This window comes from Rhipicephalus sanguineus, chromosome 7 (genome assembly GCF_013339695.2).
Source record: "Rhipicephalus sanguineus isolate Rsan-2018 chromosome 7, BIME_Rsan_1.4, whole genome shotgun sequence".
Taxonomy (NCBI): Eukaryota; Metazoa; Arthropoda; class Arachnida; order Ixodida; family Ixodidae; genus Rhipicephalus; species Rhipicephalus sanguineus.
In genome coordinates this window covers 128488241-128509136 of record NC_051182.1, presented here as the reverse complement: position 1 = coordinate 128509136, position 20896 = coordinate 128488241, and the positions used below count along the sequence as shown (strand labels likewise).

Here is a 20896-nt window from a genome sequence, read left to right as displayed (position 1 = left end):
GGAAGCTTAGCCAGCAGAAATGGCGCACGCCGACGAAAGACACAAGAACACAGCGCCATAACAGCTGAAGATTGTACCGCGGCAGTTGCTCTGCGCCGTCATGCCTTCTTCCCGCGGCTAAGTGTTGAGCTCGAACATTGGCGTAGCAAGGTGGGGAGGTAGTTGAAGAATTTGACCAGCCTCCCCCGAAATGTTTTCCTATTGTATGTGTACATATACACGCACGCATACAAACACACGCACGAACAGAGAAAGGGGGTTGAAAATTCTGTGGTCTGTGGTTGAAAATTTGATCTCCGGACCTAACTCCTCGGCTGTTTACACGTATTCCAGCAGTCGTTTTGGAGAGTGTACCTCAGGGTTCCCGTCGACTAAGCAATCCGACTAGAACGATACAAAGCATTCGAGAATGTTCTGACGCATTCAGGCAGGGCTAGAGCCGAGCGGTAAGACTTGTAACACGCTCTATCCTGATTTCTCTCGTTTTTCTTCCTCGTTCTCAGTTGCGCCATAAATATTTCATTAAGCTGGCGTAACCAGGAAGAGTGGGTGGTTGGGCGGAGGGGTTCAAATTCCCTCCGCCCCGCAATTTTTCAATTTTGCATGTGAATATATAAACGCACGCACGAACATACATAAAGTTAGATGAACCCCACCTACCAGGAAAAAATTTCTGGCTACGCCCCTGTCCTGTAACAGTTTTGGACGTTGAATCGCTGTCGCATTGGAAAAGGACGAGTACGCTTGTTGACCTCTTGTGAGGACGTGAAGAACGTTTTTGAATGCCTAGGAATTGCTATGCCGACTTAACGAGCCAAACTGTTTGTCAGTCCATCTGTCACGTAAGACAAATCGAGAAATAAATAAATGTATAAAATAAAATAATTTTTCTTGGCGGTGCTGGGGGAGAGAGAGAAACCATAGAATGGTTTATATGGAGCTTGGAGCAATTCTGTGGATACCACACAATTGTTCGGAAAGACGAATGATAGTATCGCATTTCTGGACTACTTCAATGGCGAGAGATGGATGGATGGATTGAAAAACTTTGTTGAAGTTCAAGTTCAAGTTTATTCGTTGTAGTTGCATGTAAAATACGGACTTACGTATTACATGCGTCATCAGGAGGTCCTAAAGTGTGGAATTGAACTGCCAGGGGGACCTCCTATCATTACTGGGATGCACGAAAGGTGAGTAACAGCAACAAGAGCTAAAAGTGCGGACAAAAAAAAAGAAATATACATTCAATACAGAAGAATTTGTAGTGAAATGGAAAAAGTTATATGTTTACTACAAAATGTACATAAGTAGGAATGCAAAAGAATGAAGTCGTGATGAAAATACAGTTATTACAAATGAAGAAAAGGCTCGTTTAAAAGACTGCAATGAACGAGACGAGTTCACATGAAAAGAGATGTGATTCTGCGTGTGATGTGATGTGATTCTGCATGTGATTCTGCATGTCAGCAAATATATGGGTGGAGGGACCCTAGTCAGGCAGAGGTAATCTGCCTTTAGTCCCTTCAACTCAGGCAAATTTTCCTTTTGTTTAAATAAACTGAATGAAAGAAATTCCAGGAACGAACACCGTAGAAGCAAGCGGTAAATCTGCCGTAGTTCGACCCGATTTTAGGCAAAGTAAGCTTGTTGCACTATGCAAACCAAATATTTTTCTTATTGACGAGGATATGGAAAGCAATACAATTCAATGATATGTCATGATGAATGAGACGGAATGTAATGAGCGACAATCTATGATAACACAACTGTTGGATGGGCACTATGCGAAGATGCTCATAGATAGGCAGGAAATTAATGGCAGGAAATGGCAACGGAATCAGCTAAAAGATAAATTTTATCGCCTGGTTTTGAAGACGTTGGAGTGATTTAAGATGAATGGCGTGTGTTACCCCGTGATAATAAACAGTATGGTAAATGAATATTATTATAAGCGCGATAAAGTGAGGGACGAACATGCCGTTCAAAAAATGCACTTGTCTTAATGATAATGCGCAGCCACCCAAGGTACCGCCTTGAGGTGCCGAAGATAATATTGCCGAATTTGTTAAACCTCAGTGTTGCGATTCTGAATCATTGATTTCGAATACGTGCGATGTATACGCCGATGCGGCGCAAACGCTTAATCGTAATGACGGCAACTTCCCACACCTGCACGTACGTTGCCTAAGTCATGTCTTTTAAAACATACATAACCGGAAAGTCTGCGCTTTCATTTTTTATTGTGAACAAGCTTCCTGTGCAGGAGTCGAAACGTCTTGCTTTTTTTTGTGAACATTCGTTTTCGGTTTCCATTTTAGTTGTCCTCATATAAAAATGTTCGTAGGATGGTAGTTTTACAGCAAACTTCACTTTGGGCTAGTTGGTGCGACATTCTAATGTAGTTGCGCTGAGCAAAGGAAAGGAAGGAAATGAATGAAAGGCAGGGAGCGAAAACACGGACTAATGACACAAATAACAGGACAAGTAGTGCGCACTACTTGCCCCGTTTTATTCGTCGTTAGTCCTTCGCGCCTTTCGCTCGGCGCCACTTGAAGAATTGTAATTTTTTAGGCCCGACATATTACAGTAAACGTTTGCGTACTAATTAAATTAACGAGCCTCGCATAAACGCGCGCCCCGGCTTGCACGAAGACAACTCGGTCACTCGAAGACCACAAACGGAAAGTAAGCAAACGTATTGAGTTGTTTCTTGCCTCTTTGAGATAACTCGAGCTCCAATATTTGGTGCACGGAAGTCCGGGGATGCTGGCAGAAATGGTCATACGAAGCTACGAACCCCCTAGGCTTGTTTAACCTTTAAAGTTTGACAAAGTGGATTTTTAACAGCTAAGCTGTTTAAGCTATCCGTAACTGGTGCTCCGTCGTGCAAAACTGGTCAGGTGCGTATGCGCCATAGGAATTGGACCACCTCCACTACTGAGAACAGTAGCTGCGAGCGTTAAACGAACACTCTGCTTGGCGAAGGGGAGCACTGGAAACACGCGAAAGAGATAGAGAAAGAAAGAGATAGAGAGAGAATAAAGGCGTAGTGAAGCACGCGAGAGACGCGAAAGAGAGAGAGAGAAAGAAAGAGAAAATAGAGAGCAATAAAGGGAACACGGACATAAAAAGATAGAAAGACAAAGAAACACATAGAAAGAGAGGAAGAGACATAGAAAGAAACACACGAAAAAGAGATAGAAAAAACGGAAAGCAAGACAGAAAGACAAACAAAGAGAGAAGTAGGGGAAAACAAAGAAAGATAGTTAAAGGAGTAGAGAGAAAGAAATAGAAAGAAAGAGGAAGCGATAAATAAAGAGGGAGAGCTAGAAAGAAAGAAAGAAATGAAAGATAGAGAAAGAAACAGATAGAGAGAGAAAGAAAGAATAATGAAGAAACAGATACAAAATTGCCATACAAGAAACAGAGAGAAAGAGAAAGAAATAGACAAGAACGACACAGAAAAATAAACAGAAACAAGAAAGGCCATCGACCTCCGCTCTTCCTTCACGCTTGGTACCACTTGTGCAAAGCGGCCATAATTTTCGGGGGCTAGCTGATTAAATGCATAAAAAGGTATCATAACGCTAGCAGACGCGGACGCTCATCCCGTTGTGGCTTTCTCGTCTGTGTCTGCTAGCGCTGTGATGCCTTTAGATAATTTTTGAAACCGCCGCTTGCAGGAGAGGGCGGGCGCGTCGTATTTTACGGTCTGTCTTTTGCTGTGCCGAGGGTGCCATCCTTTAAATGTATTTCTTGAGCGAGTCTGAGTGAGATCCACTTTTTTTTGCCGACCCATGGTCCTATCTAGCGTTGCTATCAGCCTTATGTCGGCTCACGTTTATACTCACGTCTATACTCACACATATATTAACGCACTAGCGCTCATACGCCGCCTCAGTGATTATTGATCAGAAGCTTAAGAAAGGAAAGGGGCCTTGACATCTCTCAGCAAGCTCTTTCACGGAAATTTCTTGATAAAAATGTTTCATGCGAGTCACATCTCTCAAAAATTTTCTTAGTGGACTGTAACCACTGATAACTCGTATTTGAAGGTACGAGATCAAAAGGCGCGACGTAGAGCACCGATTATGTGAGAAGGGAAATTTCTATATATATATATATATATATATATATATATATATATATATATATATATATATATATATATATATATATATATATATATATATTATATATATATATATATATATATATATATATATATATATATATATATATATAAATAAAGGACTGATAAAACGCATCGTTTTCTCATACTCTGACGCCCGTTTAGGTAAATACTGCCGTGTTTCGATGACCAGACGCTACGGGAAATGTAAGTGCCACCAGCAGAGCAATAAATGAACATTAAATGCAATACGAAGGGCTTTTTTTTCTGGTCTATCTATTGTTACTTCCATTATCACCAAACGGTTACGGAGCATAGTTCTTCACAGCGCCAAACAAACGCGACGGCGCTGGAGGCACAGAGTACGCCTATGAACTCTTCTGCGTTTCTTCCTGTGTCCCGTGTCTGTTTCAAAATTGTAGATGTTCAACATTCTAGCACGGTATTTACACGCCTAGTGCGAGGTGCAGCTTGGTAACCGGCGCTGCAAAGGCACGCAGCACGAGCACAAGAGCGGTGCCGAATGCTCGCGCTTGTATTAAACCTTGCCGCACTTATCAAAGAACTGGCGGCTAGGCCCACAGAGATTGCCGTAGCGTTCGTGTGCAGTCACACTGGTTATCGTGTTAGTGGACAACGTAGGCGATGGGACATGTTCTTCCTCTTAGCGGCGTATCGCATGGAAGCATCCTCCTGTAGAGAGATACTATGGCGCCGCCCTTTCTGCATTTTCTCCCATGGGCCGGGAGCATTTTGGCCTCCCGTAGCTTCATTGTACCGGCAATTTCTACAGTGCTGCGGTAATGGTACGCCGCCGGAGACATCTAAGATTATGTCCCATAAATCAAGAAGAATAGGGTGTTTCTTTCCGCGCATATAGTACATGCCGTGGGAGCATTCTGCGAAGTGACGGCTGACGTGGCCCTGTCGCTGTTTCAGTTTGAACTCTCGTTTGGTAATTTCTCCAGGGATGCCGGGCTTCCGCATTTGGGAGCAACGTGGGACCGGTGGACAATAAAAAAAAATCACAGTTCTGCCGCAAGGGCGAAGCAATAGATGACATAGCAACAAATTATATTGTTATATGAAGAAAGGCTAGAAGCTAACTATTTGGGAGTTGATCTCGCGTAACTACAATTTATGCGTGGCTTTAACTGACAACGTCATAAAGGCCAATGCACAGCGGAGCTGAGGGGAAGCCTCAACGGTGAAATGCAAAGGGATGCACAGCTGGGCGAACGTGGGCACGGTTTAGCACTGAAGGTACCTCCTTGATATACTATCCACCCCTTGATATACTATACCACGCACGGCTATGCTATGTATGTCATAGTGCTTGTTTCTTTGTTTTTACGCGTTGTCTTCTTGACGCAGTTTAAGTTTGTCTGCTGAACATATGAACCAATTAGCCCAACAACATACCATACTTCTGCGCTTCGCGTGTGTGCGTGCTTCTATGTTCTCACAGTGTTGTCTTCGCGCAGTTTAAACTTGTCTGCTAACGATACTTCGTACGTTTGAGCTCGGCTTTAACATGCGCCGCTGTAAAGCGCTGGTATAAGGGACTACGGCCACTCCGGGGAGAGAAGAGGTGTTCGTGCATTGGGTTGTCTCGACGCGAAGTGGCGAGAGCGCAGCACATAGAAGGGCACACGAGCCGTGTGGTGATTTCTGCCGAGAAAGCGCGCGCGCCAGCGCTTGGAACCGCGCCTCTCCCTTATGGTCAAAGGTCACACTTGCTGCTCGAGCCACGCAGCCCCCCCCCCCACCTCTCATTCTCCTTCTCCTCCGGCGTCCATGCTTACCTCACCTGGGGAAAGACGGGCGGGGCGTTTCCTCTCTGCTGGAGGGGACAATCGACGGCAGGCCTCGCGCGCGCGGTGACTGTCATCGCATGCGCCCTCCGTGCGACGGAAATGACCGGTTCGTTTCACCTCTGCTTCAACATCGTTCATCGCCCCCGCTCACGCTCTTTTTTCCCGAGGGTAGAGCATACAATGGGCGGGCGATATTATCGGTTTGGACGTTATGCCGAACATGACACCGACGGCGACGGCAAAAAACCTGTCCAGATTGTCCATACAATTGCTATTGCAATACAAAAACGCGTATCCGCAGCACTGAACACATAGTATGGTCCTATTGCCGATAAGACTAGCGGTGCAGAATGGCACAACAGCGCCATACGATGATGATTCAGGACACATGGGACGGGCATGGGACGGGCATGCAACATGTGGTAATAGTGAACAGTTAAGGAGCGCAGTCTGTGACACGGGAAGGAAAGGGTATGGGATAGTGCTCGTCCCATACTTTTTCTTCGTCCGTGTTCCAGCCTGCGCTGCTTCCACTTCCTGAATATGCACCAAAAACCCCAGTACAAGTATTGCTAAATGAAAAGGAGGGCAGTTTGCGATGTCAGAGGCAACGAGGCGGAACACATTAGGGAGCAGTGGTAGCAGGGTGTGTAAAGGAGGAAGACAGGTGATGTGACGAAATGTAGGAGCCAATAGGGACGCATTAGCGCGTGACGTTGCGCTTCCCGGCTCGCATCTTGCAGACGGCAATTGAACTGCGACGCGTCGCAGCGTACATGACCACTGCTTGAGGCGCTTGAGAGGTTCAGGACATGTCTTCTGAAAGCGTCTGCCCTTGCGCACAGCTTCAAATGCATGCAGTGCCGTTAGTGAGCAGTGAGGAAGGTCGTGTTGAGCGATAGAGTAAGGCCAGGGCGATGTCACGGTGACGACTGGCCTAATCAGAGGAAAGCCGTAAGGCTTGTTCGGCTGACGGTGCTGATGCAATGCGCTCATATTTCGGTGCAGGGCCAGTACAATGAATCTCAGCGACAGTTAGTTGGGGCTGCTGAAGCCTCGTGACGTCTTGCAAACGTCTTGGTTATCCTCACAGCTAAGGCATATTCGCCAGGTAGATGACCGTAGCCTGTTTTCACGCCCTCTGTAATAAATAATCTTATTGGTCTTAGCAATTGCAGCCGGCAGAAGAAACTTTCGAAGCAACGGTGGGTAATTCCTTGAAATATCCTGACACCGTGGGCGACGCGGCCGAGAAGCACGTGCAATGAGGTGTTGTCTTGGTTACAATTACACTATTGTAGTGGCGTTAGAGATCCGGCCAGTTATCAGGTCCATGTGGTCTGGCATTTACTACGAATCGTTTCAAAGCGTTGGTGGGGGTGGGGCCGACGGGGAGGAAAGAGAAGTGGCTTGCCCAAGCACAACCTATTCTAGCCATTCAATTATGTTGCAGGCAATGGGGGCCATGATGTTCATAACCGCCAAAAAAAGGATAATAGCAAAGACCGGAGTACGACGTAGCAGTAGCACGGTGCAAGAAATTCAAAATACGAAGTCCCGCACTAAATCGTGCTCTAGTGTCGCTCTTGTGTAGGCCCTGGTGTATTTCTAAACCCTGCGCCTAATGCACCTCTACTACCGTTCAACCAGAGCAAGTGCGCAGCGCGGGCAACCCAGCGATTCCCTTGGCAATTGCGCGTTTGCCGAGGCGGCGGTTCCCTCTTTTGCGTGGGGCGGGTATCAGCCGGATGTTTCAAAAGCGTTTATCGCAAATTTAGGTAAACTATTGCGATTAATTATTGGTTATTTCTGTTCTTTATATGATCTTAGACCTTGTAGGCTTATTTTGCACTGGTGTTGAGCATTTGTAGCCTTGTTTTATGCCTGCCTTGACCACTGCGTGACCTTGCGACATGAAACAGTGGACGGACGACACGCCGGGCCCCTAAAGGCTACGCACTTGAAATATAGATGAAAGCAACTTAAAAAAAAAAAACTCCGCCCTGAACATGCTACGGTTCAATGACTTGTACTTTTCAAAGAGGCAAGGCAGCGAGCACTCAGAAAGTGCTCGACATTTATCATTCGGCGTGATATTTCCTCTCAATGTTTAATGACAGTCTGAGCTCTTTTCACATTATGGCGAAACTAAACGTGACGACAACGCAACCTCCGCACTTTCTAAATATAACCGAGTATTTCAAATGAACTCTGCCGGTCAGCGTTGGCCAGCTTCGTTAGGAATGCAGTCCAATCATGTTCTCGCTGCGATTCTAACGATTCTCTTTGTCAACAACTGTGCCGTCGGAAAACAGCCGAGGAAAGGCCGCAATGCTACGCAAGTAGGTTTGTCTATTACTATTGACATATTGGGTATAACGTGGTGTGTGTGTGTGTGTGTGTGTGTGTGTGTGTGTGTGTGTGTGTGTGTGTGTGTGTGTGTGTGTGTGTGTGTGTGTGTGTGTGTGTGTGTGTGTGTGTGTGTGTGCGTGCGTGCGTGCGTGCGTGCGCGCGCGCGCGTGCGTGTGTGTGTGTGTGTGTGTGTGTGTGTGTGTGTGTGTGTGTGTGTGTGTGTGTGTGTGTGTGTGTGTGTGTGTGTGTGTGTGTGTGTGTGTGTGTGTGTGTGTGTGTGTGTGTGTGTTCGTGTTAATCTTTTCATACTCTGGGCCGCACTGTACAGCTTCAAATGAGATCTAAGTAACGCCGCACTTCGGCACTGGCTCCTGATTGATTAGCTTTTTAAATGATGCGAAAAACATTAGGCATACTTTGTGACGCGGAGCTCCGCTTTCTCGTGGTATGGAAATCACCTTCATCAGATACCCTTTCCAAAATTTATTCTAAATAAATAGGCAGTCACGGATGTAAGGATAACGTTTGGTTAATTTAAAATAAATACAGCGAGGAGATTTCTTTAATTGCCTTTCGATGGAGATGCGGCTGCTAACATAGCTTTTTTATCGAGAGACTTGCCTAATTCCCCTGTATGATGGGTGTAACAATATATTTCAGCTCCTTTCGATGGCAGGAGTGCCCAAGTTTATCCTGACACAGAAAACAAAAGGAGCAAATTTTCTAGGATACACGGCCAGCTCGAAGTGCTTGAGCATAGAATTGCTCGGAGGGACGGATGTGTATACCGCTTTTCTGGACTATCTCATTGACGAGACATGGTATGAAAACATTGCCGAATTTAATCAACCTCATTATTACGATTCTACTGACGTTACCGTATAGCAACAATTCCTACGTTACAAAAAAATGATCTTACATAATCTAACATGCATGTTCAGACGATTGATACTGCCGACATTATGGGGACGTTGCTCTTCCTGTACCACGTCGATGAGAATCATCTTACAGTTTAGACACGAAAGATGTTGAGGAGATGGTGGAAGCTTGAAGCGATGATAAATCGTCATCACGCACCCCTGCCATGCCATACCAATTTTGCCATATATCCTGTTAACAAAACGGCCGGAAGCGCACCAAGACAGTGTCATCTAAGTCGTGCCATACATGACATACATGTCAGGATTTTCGTGTTACCACCTGTCATTTATGTTCGTCATACAGAAATGTTTCGTCAAGCCAGTTTTGGTGTATATCCATTTCATTAAACGGCCGCGAGCGCCCCGAGACCATATCATGTAAATCATGCTGGCGGCACCTGTGGATGAGTTGGAGAAGTACCAGGAGCGCCTCGCTCGCGATGCGGTAAACGGATTTTAGTGACGACGAGCGTTCGGTAAACTTTTTTCCATAGGATTTTTATATTCAAAAACGGTTGAAAATGTAAAAAAAATGGAGGTGGTTAAAGGGGTACTGACACAAAATTTCGCGGCCGAGATAGCCTGCTGGATCGATTCCCGTGTACGTGTGTGTTCCATCTGCAAAATATCGACAGTGAATAAAGCTTGGAAGGTATTTTATATGAATTTTGAAGTTCGCGAGCGCGATCCAGCATTATAGGCTGCACCTGGTGCATTGACACCCTCGGAGGTGACCCGAGGTGACCCCCCTACTTCCCCTACGTAAACGTTTCAGCCGGTACAAGTTATGATGACGTCGTAGTCGCCATTTCTGTTTTGACGCGCTTCCCGACGAATCGCTCCTCGCCAGCGGGTCAAACCTGAAATGATTCGCCACGTCGAAAATTCCTTCCATCCCCGCCGAAAGAAAATCGTCGCCATCAGACGACAATGAGCCCGACGACGACAGACCGCGCGGAAATGTGTCACTGTTCTGTGTGCTCACGTGACCGAGCGTTTCACTCGCTAGGTGGTGATAGTTGCACCCGGCGGCTTGTCGTTGGTAATGAGGAGCTTGTAATTAATTATCTGTCGCGCGCTGCAGCAAACGATGTGCCGTGTTATGACTAACAGGCCCCCAGCAACACATTGCAGCAAAAAAACGCGGGGCGAAAATTTTTGTGTCAGGTCTCCTTTAACCACAGTTGCACTCACTCCTGTGAAAGTAGAACATTTAGCGTAATGAGCAGTTTGCGAGGAGGGCTATCGGAATTGCTCTTACTTCCCAGCAATGCTGGAGGAGGAACTCGTGCCTTTTTAGTGGCTTCTCTGATCGAAAAATTCTGCTTACAGAATATCCATGTGGTTTTGGAATGAACTGCTGCAGGTTTAACCACTACTGAGAGGGAGCTTTTCGTTGCGTTGTAAAAAACAGGGTCCGGAAAAATCGATTGTACGCGAACCAAAATTCAGCACACGGGCCTCGAGCATACCGCCTCCATTGAAATGCGGCCGCTGTGGCCGGGACTCGACTCCGCGACCTTCGGGTCAGCAGTCACACCACACCCACGAGACCACCGCGGTTGGTGCGGTGTCACTTCCTACGTCCGCACCTTATCACACAGCCTTCGAAAACTTGGCCGGAAGGTTGGTGCGAGTGCGGATCAGTAATAAACTACAGTTAAAGTTGAGCGTGTAGGCTTTCTGCCTATTTTCAATGTTTCTGTGTCGTCCTTGTTTTTGATGGAAGCTGCCACACGCTACCATGTGGTGCTCCTATAGATCATTGAAAATTTCGAACTGTTCATGCAAACGTCAGCGAAACACACGGAAACATCCTGATTTGCTATAAGGGTATGTGTATTCTGCAATGGCTGTGACATTTTCGTCCTACATTACCGGAGTTCAACAAATTTGGAGATGGCGTTTGCAGAACAATGACTACCGGCACTGATTGAGCAGTACATTCTAATATCATGATTCGTGTAGGTTTTTCGGAAACGACGTCAAGTTTGAAAAACAAACAGACCGTGCATATTTATTTCAGCGTCGGATGATGGTTGACCTCAGAGGAGATCATGTCTTTCTTCTTTACAAAGCTTGCAATTAATCTATCAAGCGTGGTTATGTGTTGGTCTTTCCTTACAAGACGTCACAGAGCACGCACTTACAAGACGTCACAGAGCACGCAGCTAGGCCTGCTCTTGTCTGGAAGTTGTCGTTGCCCTTCTTTAAAAAGTAATTTGCAAAAAAACTATAATGCGTGGGCACAAGCGAAGCGCAGCTATACCGAGAACTCAAATGTCTCGCTAATCTTTCTAAAGGTTTACAGATTTGCTTACTGCAAGTACAAATCGTTCCCAAATGAACTTCACATCAGTAGACGCTGACAATGGAACACTATTCGGTGAGTAAGCTAAATGTTCATTTGAGGATTTCTCCGACTTCTACATTGCATAATATACCGACCACTTGCTCACAGTAGTACATTTAGGCGCCTATATATTCTATGTACTTTAATAAAATGCTTTCTCTTTATGCATTTATTGCATCACAAAGCTATATATTATCAATAAAAATTGTATTTCTAAAGCGACGGTCGCTTTTTGCCTCCGTGCCTTCTGCAGTTCCAACGACGCCAGTTTACAGACTTGTCGATACTGATTATACTAACTGCTTCGTTCTGATCTCAAGAAAACCTAGAACGAAAGGTAAGCCGCACAAGCTTTTCTCAATTTTGGTTAAACGATTTTTAAATATTGACTGAACATATGTATTTAGTCGTGATCTAAGCTAAAAGTTATGGTCTTTTTCTACTAAGGCAGGGCTCGTCTGATTTGGCATGTTTCTTTTAATTTTTTTTTAGTTATTAGAGTCGATACATCAACAGACATGAACAGCCAAAACGTTTGCAGTTTTGGTTTGTTTCTTTTTGTAGCTTTTGTTTTGATTTTCGTTCAAGTTGTTTTACTCAAGCTTTTTCATTACTTTTAAGCAAAACCACTTGATTTATATCTTAAATTTAGGCAGCGACTGGTGTACAACAAGCACCTTATCACTGCGCAGATTGCGCATGAACATGCCGATGCTTTTGGCATCGAGAAAAATAAAAGAGCACTCTGCTTGCGCGCGGACAACAGCTTCTTTTTTTTCTAGTTGATATAATTTGGCAGAATTGCCAAAAGGCATTAAGTGCGCTGACGTGACCGTTAATTTTACATAACGTGGTTCAGCGACGAATAAAGAAAAGTATACGAGAACCCACTTGCGATCTCTTCTCACTCAAGCTCCTGGGGCCGAATTCACATATGTTCTCTTCCCTATGTGCGTTTTGTAATTGGCTAGTCGGCTTTACTAATGATATGTTCAGCCTCGTGATTGGCTAAAATATCCTCTTATGAACACTTTTACTGAAATACGTTTTTGTGAATACGGGCCCAGCAGTATCTAGAGTTTCGCTCTCCTTTTCAGAATGTTTCTTGTGGCTGAGGACGAAGACTCCTGAGATGCCGCGTTATGTGCCTACCACCTGCAACACCACCTTTCATTCGAAATGTGGTGGCGACGGATTGTACCTCTCTGCGAAAGATTGCTGAATGCGGAACAATAAATAACTCGTACTTTCGACGACTCGGCTAAGAGAGTGACATTTACAGACGTTACCAATCGATTACCTGGAAGAGGCTGGTAGTGTGACGAAACAAAAGGTTAGATAGCGCCATTCGAAAGAAAGAAAAGAAAGCAACGAGAATCACGTCTAACGATGGCAAGGACTACGAAGACGCAGCAATGGGAGGGACCATAGAGTTTCCTAAAATGACCTAGAGGGAACTCTGGCGTTGCGATCGTTCAGCCACCATGGGAATGATGGGTAGTACACGGATTTGCCTAGTCTTCGTGCTTATGGGCTTCGAACGCACTTGTGGCTTTGTTTATTGCTATGTTTTGGTTTTCTTTCGTATAAAAGAATGGATCGTTGTGAACTTCGTGACCAGATTTGAATCGGTGAGGCTAAAGAAGTTAAAGTGGTGAAGTGGAACTGCTGACTTTTGCTGAACTTCGTTTTGCGACAAAGCGGATGCAGGCGACGCGAAGCCAAACGGAGCCGAAAAAACGAAGTTTAGACAAATTCGTGTACTACCCATGATTCCCATGCTGGCTGAAGCGCGATGCATTGCAGCTCCCATAGACACTAGCGCCAGAGTTCCCTCTAGTAAGTATTGTAGGAAACTCTATGGGAGGGACCGTGATGACGTCACACACGACACGATGATGATGATACGACGACGCGATGATACGATGAAACCCCTTGCTACAGCATCACTTTTGACAAAGACATATTGACCCCTGCCAAAAGCGGTGCTGCTGAAAGTGGACCGTCACAAACGTGGCAAACTTGCAATCACACGAAATATAACTTTGTTTCCTTTGTTCGCTGTTTGTGGCCACTTCAGAGAAAACGTTTTGGCGTGTGTGATTATATGCGTGTGTATTTTGCCATGTGTGAGTGTATGTGTGCTTGTGGAACACTTTCTTTCTTTCCAGCTGGCTCTACGTACCACGTGAACTTATTAGAAGCTGGCAGCTGACCATTAAACCCTCACGTACTAAGACATTAGGTTTTGCAGCATTGTAAGATATTTGCATTTGTTACGATGAGCTTTGCGATGGACTTCACTACACACAAGAATTGTATGTTTCCTCGCCTCATACATTAACATGCCCTCCCCCTCAACACAGATCGCTTTATAATCAATGATAACTGCTGCGTGCCCAAAAACTTGGTTTTCACGATCTATATTAGACGCCAGCATAAATCGACCATGCATGCAAAATTTCCAAGCGAGTAAGTACAATAAGACGCCCAAATAACACATTTCAAAGGATCTGACGGCAACGTGAGACCAAAATAACAACCAGAGATACCCTAGAATGAGCAGTTACAGTGACTCATAAAGCTATCAGTGTGGGTATGGGTTGCCAACATACGTCACGACCTAGGATCCTCATTTTTGCTCATGCGGAGCTGAATACCCAACAACCCGGACATCAGTATATTGTTCACTCTTAAAAAAAAGTTAGGAAAAAGCTTGTAACCACGAGCAAATAGTAACAGCAGCTGTTACTAGCTTTCTTGGGTCATTACTAAGTTTTCGCTACCTTTTTACTACCTACGTTAGCAAAAACTTAAAAGTTGCAACGGTTACTACCTCTTGCGTACCGTTACTAACTTTTTGCCATGCTCCTGTTAAACGAACTTGTTAAGAATCTGAGAAGTTATTATTACGAACTTTTTACAACCTATTCACTAGCACGGGGATCCATTGAAGTTCATTGAGGCGATATTAGTAAGCTTAGTACCCCATTTTGGGTCTTGTATATTAGATCATGTTGAGACGATATTACGCAAAATAGACATAACATATTGACTTTTTTAATATGCTTGATTAAAAGTTCTACGCTACATTACCTCGCCCACCTAATAAAATTGTACGCTATATAAATAGAGGCGCATAACTTAAACTATTTATCCTAAAGCCTAGCTGCCCACCGGCACCAGCTGCGTACCCCAGAGGTAGGGCTATATATACTCCTGGAAACACTTTTGAATTATACGTGTCGCGTAGCCTTGTCGTTGTGTATGTGTGCTGTTCTGATTCATGAAATACTGTGCATAATTACCTAATGATATATCGCAATGTTGATGCTCGCGAATTTGGCCGTTATAAGAACAAGAGACTCGTGAGGCGAAAGGGTCACGGTTACTAACTTTTTTTGGTAGTAACCGTTACTACCTATTTTACCAGTTAGCAATGAGAAGGGTAGTAACCGCTACTAAGTGCGTTTGTAATGGCGAGGGTAGTAACGGTTACTAACCTCCCCGTTACTAACCGCACTTACTAACAGGGCAGTAACATATGTGACAAGTAGTTAGTAAACCGAAGTTAGTAAGTACTACAACCTTTTTTTTAAGAGTGTTGTCGCAGTTCCCGCGCTTCCACCTACGTCTTTACTACCGCTGTTGCACCTCCAAACTTGCTTTCCTTTTTTTATATTTTTTTGTACGACCAAGTACAACCAGGATGCAGGTGGCGGATGTAGACCGACATACCCCCCCCCCTCAATTTTTCCGGCATACGAGGAAAGTTGGTTTTCCGTCACAGACAGATTATTTAGGGCGAAAAAACAGTCAAAGACCAGGGCTGGGTGCCGTGAGAGCCATCTGCACGTGCGTTGTATGACATCCGTGCGAAAACAACGTGATCGCCGATTAAATTGAACCACGTGTAGCGACGCCAATTCGCCTCCCCCCTCCATTTTTTGTTGACTTACTTTTCGTTTTTTTTTTAACGAATGCATATATATAGTAGCTTCCGGAAGCTTGTAATCTGTATTCTGACTGCAACCAGGTGGTACTTGCGTAGTGATGAAAAAAAACAACAAAATATAAATTTGCACGTCCCCGCAGATAATTTCCTACCTGCGTTCATGCAATTATAACAAAAACATTTAAAAATAAAGAAACTAAAACAGGTGACGAAGAGCGAGCGGTGACAGTTCAAGTAGCTGTTTCCGTTACGGGCTTATTTTTTTTTACATTTAACATTCAAGCTTAACCGAATTCATAACAATTGTAGGGGTCTAACGGGCCAAAACCATGACAGGATAATGAGGCATGCCTTAGAGGTGGACTCCGGAATAATTTCGTTCCTCTGGGATTCTTTAACGTGGACCTAAATCAAAGTACACGGGCCTCTAGCCTTTTCGGCTCCATCGAAAATGCGACTGCCGCGGCCGGCACCGAATCCGCGACCTTCGGGTCAGCAGCCGAGCACCGTAACCTGCAGTACCACCGTGGCGGTTGAAAGACTAACCTAATTCGAATTTTCACAATATGTTAATTCCGAATGTTAAAGGGGTCATGAACCACTTTTCCTAGTAATGATCTAATGGCCTCAGCATCGGAGTGTACTGCCTCCCGAATCGATTGCCGCAAAAGTTTCTCGAATCCGTCAAGAATCAGCGGAGTTACGGGGGTTTGGCGCACGCTCCCAGCGCTTTCTCTCTTTTCTCGTGCCGGCGAGCGCACTGGAAGCTAGACAGGGAGGGATGGCATGGGGGAAAGAAGTTACGCCAGCGCGCGTCATGAAACGCGATCGCTCTCCCGCTGTGATTTGCTTGCGCGAGTGCGGCTACCGTGTACTGAGGAGTGCGGCGCCGGCAAGTGGCGGCACCCCGCGGCAAGAAGCGCATCTGATCCGAACGCTGCTCTCGATTTACGTCGGCTATCGGCCAATAAGCATGCTATGTCTCTTGCGACGTACAGCGGACAGACGCCCCGCCCACCGACGAGAGTGAGAACCGGCTTCTGTTTGAAAAGAGGGTGCCTGGGGAAACGGCAACTTCGCGCTCCGCTTGTGGCCATTACGCGGCGCGCACGACTGTAATATTTGGCAGAGCAGTTCATAGCCGTGTCAGCTTTCCGCAGGATGTGTTTTTTCAATCAGCCCAAGGGGTGCTTCATGACCCCTTTAAAGGAAATGCCGCACTTTTTTTATCTCGGGAAATTCTTTTAGAGGAAATACGGGGAAGCGAGTGAATTTTTAAGGTCTTGCTTTCTTATCTGATAATCAAGCTAAATCGAATTCAAATGTCGGGAGTCCGTTAGTTATGAATGTCAAAACAAACGTCGAAATTTTTTTTCTGCCTCTGAAAGCTTCTGGGACAAAATACGGTGAAAATATTGACTTTTTTTCTCCGCCCAGCACACTATGATACAGTTCAGTGCTCTAAATAACTCGCAAATTATACGAAAAGAAACTTGGAGGACGCTTGAGTTTCGTCTCCAAGAGTAGAACGTGGCACGTAATTGGAAGCCGTGCGCGTGACCTTCTCAACTGATAGCCTAGCATCGGTCCCTCGGTGCATGCCTCAACCGCGCTGCAAGGAAACGAACATCTGTGCGCGTAACATTGGCCGTTTCAAACTATTCTAGAATGCCTACTGCAAGTACACTTGCGCAGTGCCCACTACGCCATAATCTTTCCTTTTGCGAATCAGCGAAGGGCCCACTACGCGTCCGTAAGGCCACACACGAACCTACGCAGCTGCTCACTGTGTTGATACTTTTGCTGCTGATGATGATTAAATACGCCTGAGCGTTTTGTAATGGGAAGGAAAGAATACAAAAGGGAGAAAGGCAGGGACGTTAACTAGACAGCAGTACGGTTGGCTACCCTACGCCGGGGGAAAGAGAAGGGAAGTGAAAAGATGGGTCTTTAAAATACCCCTCTTAGCGCAATTCACATGTTTTGACGCCTGGCGCAATTCCACGCATCTGCCACGCAATTTACATGTATTAAGGAGACTCCTCCCGCCGCATGAGATTCATATAGTGTTTTTTTTTTTCTTTTTCGAATCAGTTTGAAGCAGTCCCGTGGCTTTGTAGTAGAACACCTGCTTGCCACGCAGAAGGCCTGGGTTTGGTTGCCATTTAAACCGAAAACTTTTAGTGTTTATTTTATTTGCATATTTCTCGCTTTTTCGGTCACGGAAAAAGCTGATTTTTCGCTCACAACCGACGACCCCGACACCGACGTCGACGCCGAAAGTTCTGTGAAACGAGCTCTTTAACGCTCTCGCGTTAAAATCTGAGAGCCCAGCACAAATCCTGTTTAGTGCGCGGCCGGCACTTGGAGCTCCCCGTGGGGTCAAGGCGTAACCTCCGTTGCACCAGGCTCCAGTTCACTGAATATCAAGCAGTCGGCCACAATGGCCGACTGCAGTCGGCCACAATTTTTCTCAACCACACTCACCTAAAACTCAGTCTCTCTAAAAATTTTCCTCAGTCGGACTCACTCGGACTCAGACTCAATAAAATTTTTCTCAGCCAGACTCACTCAAACTCAGTCTCACCAGAATTTTCCTGAGTCGGAATCGCTCTGACTCACTCACAAAAATTTTGTCAACCGGACTCACTCAGACTGTCTCACAAAATTTTCCTCAATCGGGCTCGCTCGGACTCAGACTCAATAAATTTTTTCTGAAGTACCAGATCACCGACTCCGACTCCGCCGACACCAAGGCGATTCTCGGCTTGGAATTGGAAAAGGCTTTTGACTACATTTCGCACGCCTTTATTCTCAACAGCTTGACTGAGTTTCACGTGGGCAAGCGGGCGTAAAGCTTTGTGCGCTCCTCCCTTTCCTCGAGGTCCACCAGACTGAAGGTTGACGAGTTTTTGACCCACGAAATTATCCTTAGGCCGAAGGGGACATCTCAGGGGGTGCTAATCTCCCCAACGCTATTGGATATCTGCATGATCAACCTGTCGAGGGCCCTGAACGAGATCCCTAACATTCCACACGATCTACGCCAACGAGATCATCATTTGGTGCCTCAGTGGATGTGAGGATCAGGTCAAGAGTTCTTTTGCAAGAGGCCATCGATGTGACGGAGCGCTATCTCATCCCCACCGGGCTAAGCTGTTCGCCCGCTTAGTCCGAGCTCTTACTCTATAAGAAGGTAAGCAAGGGCGTGGCTCTGCGGTAGAACTCTATAAGAAGAGGCCCAGACCGGTCCTGGAAGCCAGCAGTGGAGAGCCACATTAGGTTCCCCAGTTCCGCGGGTGGACACTATCAGGGTCCTAGGAATGTTTATCGAGTCTAACTGATCCAATGGAGCAGCCGTCAAACGCATTTGTTCCAAGACCGGAAACGCCCTCGGGATGATTCTAAGAATCACTAACAGGCACCGTGTAATCCGGGAGGACAATGTGATCCGGATTATCCACGCATTCGTGCTATGCCACCTGGCTTATTCGGCGGCTATGCACAAGTGGCTCGTCACGGCCCAACAAGCTCAATGCCCTAATAAGAAGAGTCTTCAAGCTGGCCCTTGGCCTTCCCGTTCGATCGCACACGGAAGGCCTCCTCATGTTAGGAATCAACAACACGTTTGAAGAAATTGTAGAAGCCTAAGAGTTTTCACAATTTGTCAGCCTGTTCGACACCGCAGCGGGTAGAATCAACTCGGCATGTTGGGACGCAACCCCACGGTCGTCGGTCCTGACGCTATGAAGCTGCCCAACGATGAAAGGTCCAAGATTTCCATACACCGGATGCCGCGCAATATGCTTCCGACCTACAACGAAGCACGAAGACGAGCCAGTGGTAAATCTCTGCTCGCCAGTGCCCGCTTGGACAAGGATCGAGTATGCTTCGTAGACGCTGCTTCGTACCCTCAAGAAGACGCCTCTGCCTCAGTGGTCGTCGACTCTGATTTCAAGGTCATTAGCTGCGCTACCATCCACACTTCGAGTTTCAGCGTTGCAGAGCAGGTTGCCATTTCTCTTGCACTGACGGACGGTGTACATGACAATTTATTCAGACTCCAAGGCCGCTATCAAGGCCTTTCAGATGAGCGTGGTGGCTCCCGAGGTCCTAGAGATCATTCAAAAGGCCAAAGACCTCAGCAATCACTCATTGATCTGGTTTCCTGCGCACCTTGGAGCCATTGAGGGTGTCTCGCTCAATCCCAACGAGGAGGCGCACTCGGCTGCTCGAGACTTGACTGACCGTGTGCCGGGTAACGCGTCATCTCCTGGGTGACCCGAGCCTCTCTGCTCGTACAACGAGATATGCAAGCACCATTCTCTCTCAACAAGGTTGCTGCCTCTGTCGCACTCCTCGCTATGCAGGCGCCAATCTATTACTCTCAGACTTCTACAAACAAGCACTTACCTAAGCCCTGTGGCACTATGTGCTCTGAGCGGTTCCCAAGCCCTGACTGCCCCCTGTGTGGTGGTTGTGTGGACTTCGAGCATGTCCTGTGGGCTGCGCCTCTGCCGGTCCCCCTTACACTCAAGAGGAAATGAAGAAGATCCTTAAGGCCCATGACCAGATCTTTGAAATCCTGGTCGTCCAGAGGGCCCGCGCGAGGGCCGTCAGGTTTAACCTGATGGTCTCCGAGTGGGCCTAGCCAGGTTACGTTTATTATACTCGCGTCTATTGGGTACCCAATAAAGTTGTTTCATCCACTCTCTCAGCCACACTCTCTCAGACTCAGTCTCACCAAAAATTTTCCTCAGTCGGACATCATTCGGACCAAGACTCAGCCATTCGGACTCATTTGGACTAAACTCACCAAAATATTCATCACTCTGACTCATTCGGGTTCAATATCACCAAAATATTACTCACCCTGACTCACTCACACCGAGTCACTAAATTTTCCTCAGTCGGACTCGATCTTGCGAAAGAATTACTCACCCGGACTTACTCAGACTAGACTTAGAGCTGGATCTGAGTCTGAATCAGTCAACTCATGAGCCAGTTCACCAACCTATGCCCTTGTGTTGCTTTAATCAATTCTCATATGTTGCTTTAGCTCATTCATTCACCGAGTTTACTTGTTCTCGCTCATTCAAATGAGGATAGGCTGAGACTACAGGCATAAAGCCTGACAAAGGTCTCAACTCCAGAAAAGACAGACTCGACAGCAAAGTATACATAGATATGAACACTTTTGCAAGGCGAAACAGCTTTGATTACTGGAAGAGTAGTCACAGCTTCGTCGCAAGCGCGATGCAATGAATGCAATAGCGACAAATTGGAACGTTATGCAAAGTCATACCCGTGCTACAAGGGCACGGAAATGACATTAACTTCTTAAGGCCTTAGGATATAATGTCATTT

General features: G+C 46.0%; 1 protein-coding gene across 1 annotated transcript in view; it reads left to right on the top strand.

Moving 5' to 3' along the window:
- Positions 1 to 8164: 8164 nt before the first annotated feature.
- LOC119399890 (uncharacterized) overlaps positions 8165 to 20896 on the top strand; it is a 34336-nt gene continuing 21604 nt past the window's right edge. The window contains exons 1-4 of the mRNA XM_037666769.2: positions 8165 to 8291; positions 8962 to 9122; positions 11525 to 11607; positions 11828 to 11911. Coding sequence (XP_037522697.1) covers positions 8193 to 8291; positions 8962 to 9122; positions 11525 to 11607; positions 11828 to 11911 — 427 coding nt within the window. The 5' untranslated portion in view covers positions 8165 to 8192. The remainder of the gene's footprint in view (positions 8292 to 8961; positions 9123 to 11524; positions 11608 to 11827; positions 11912 to 20896) is intronic.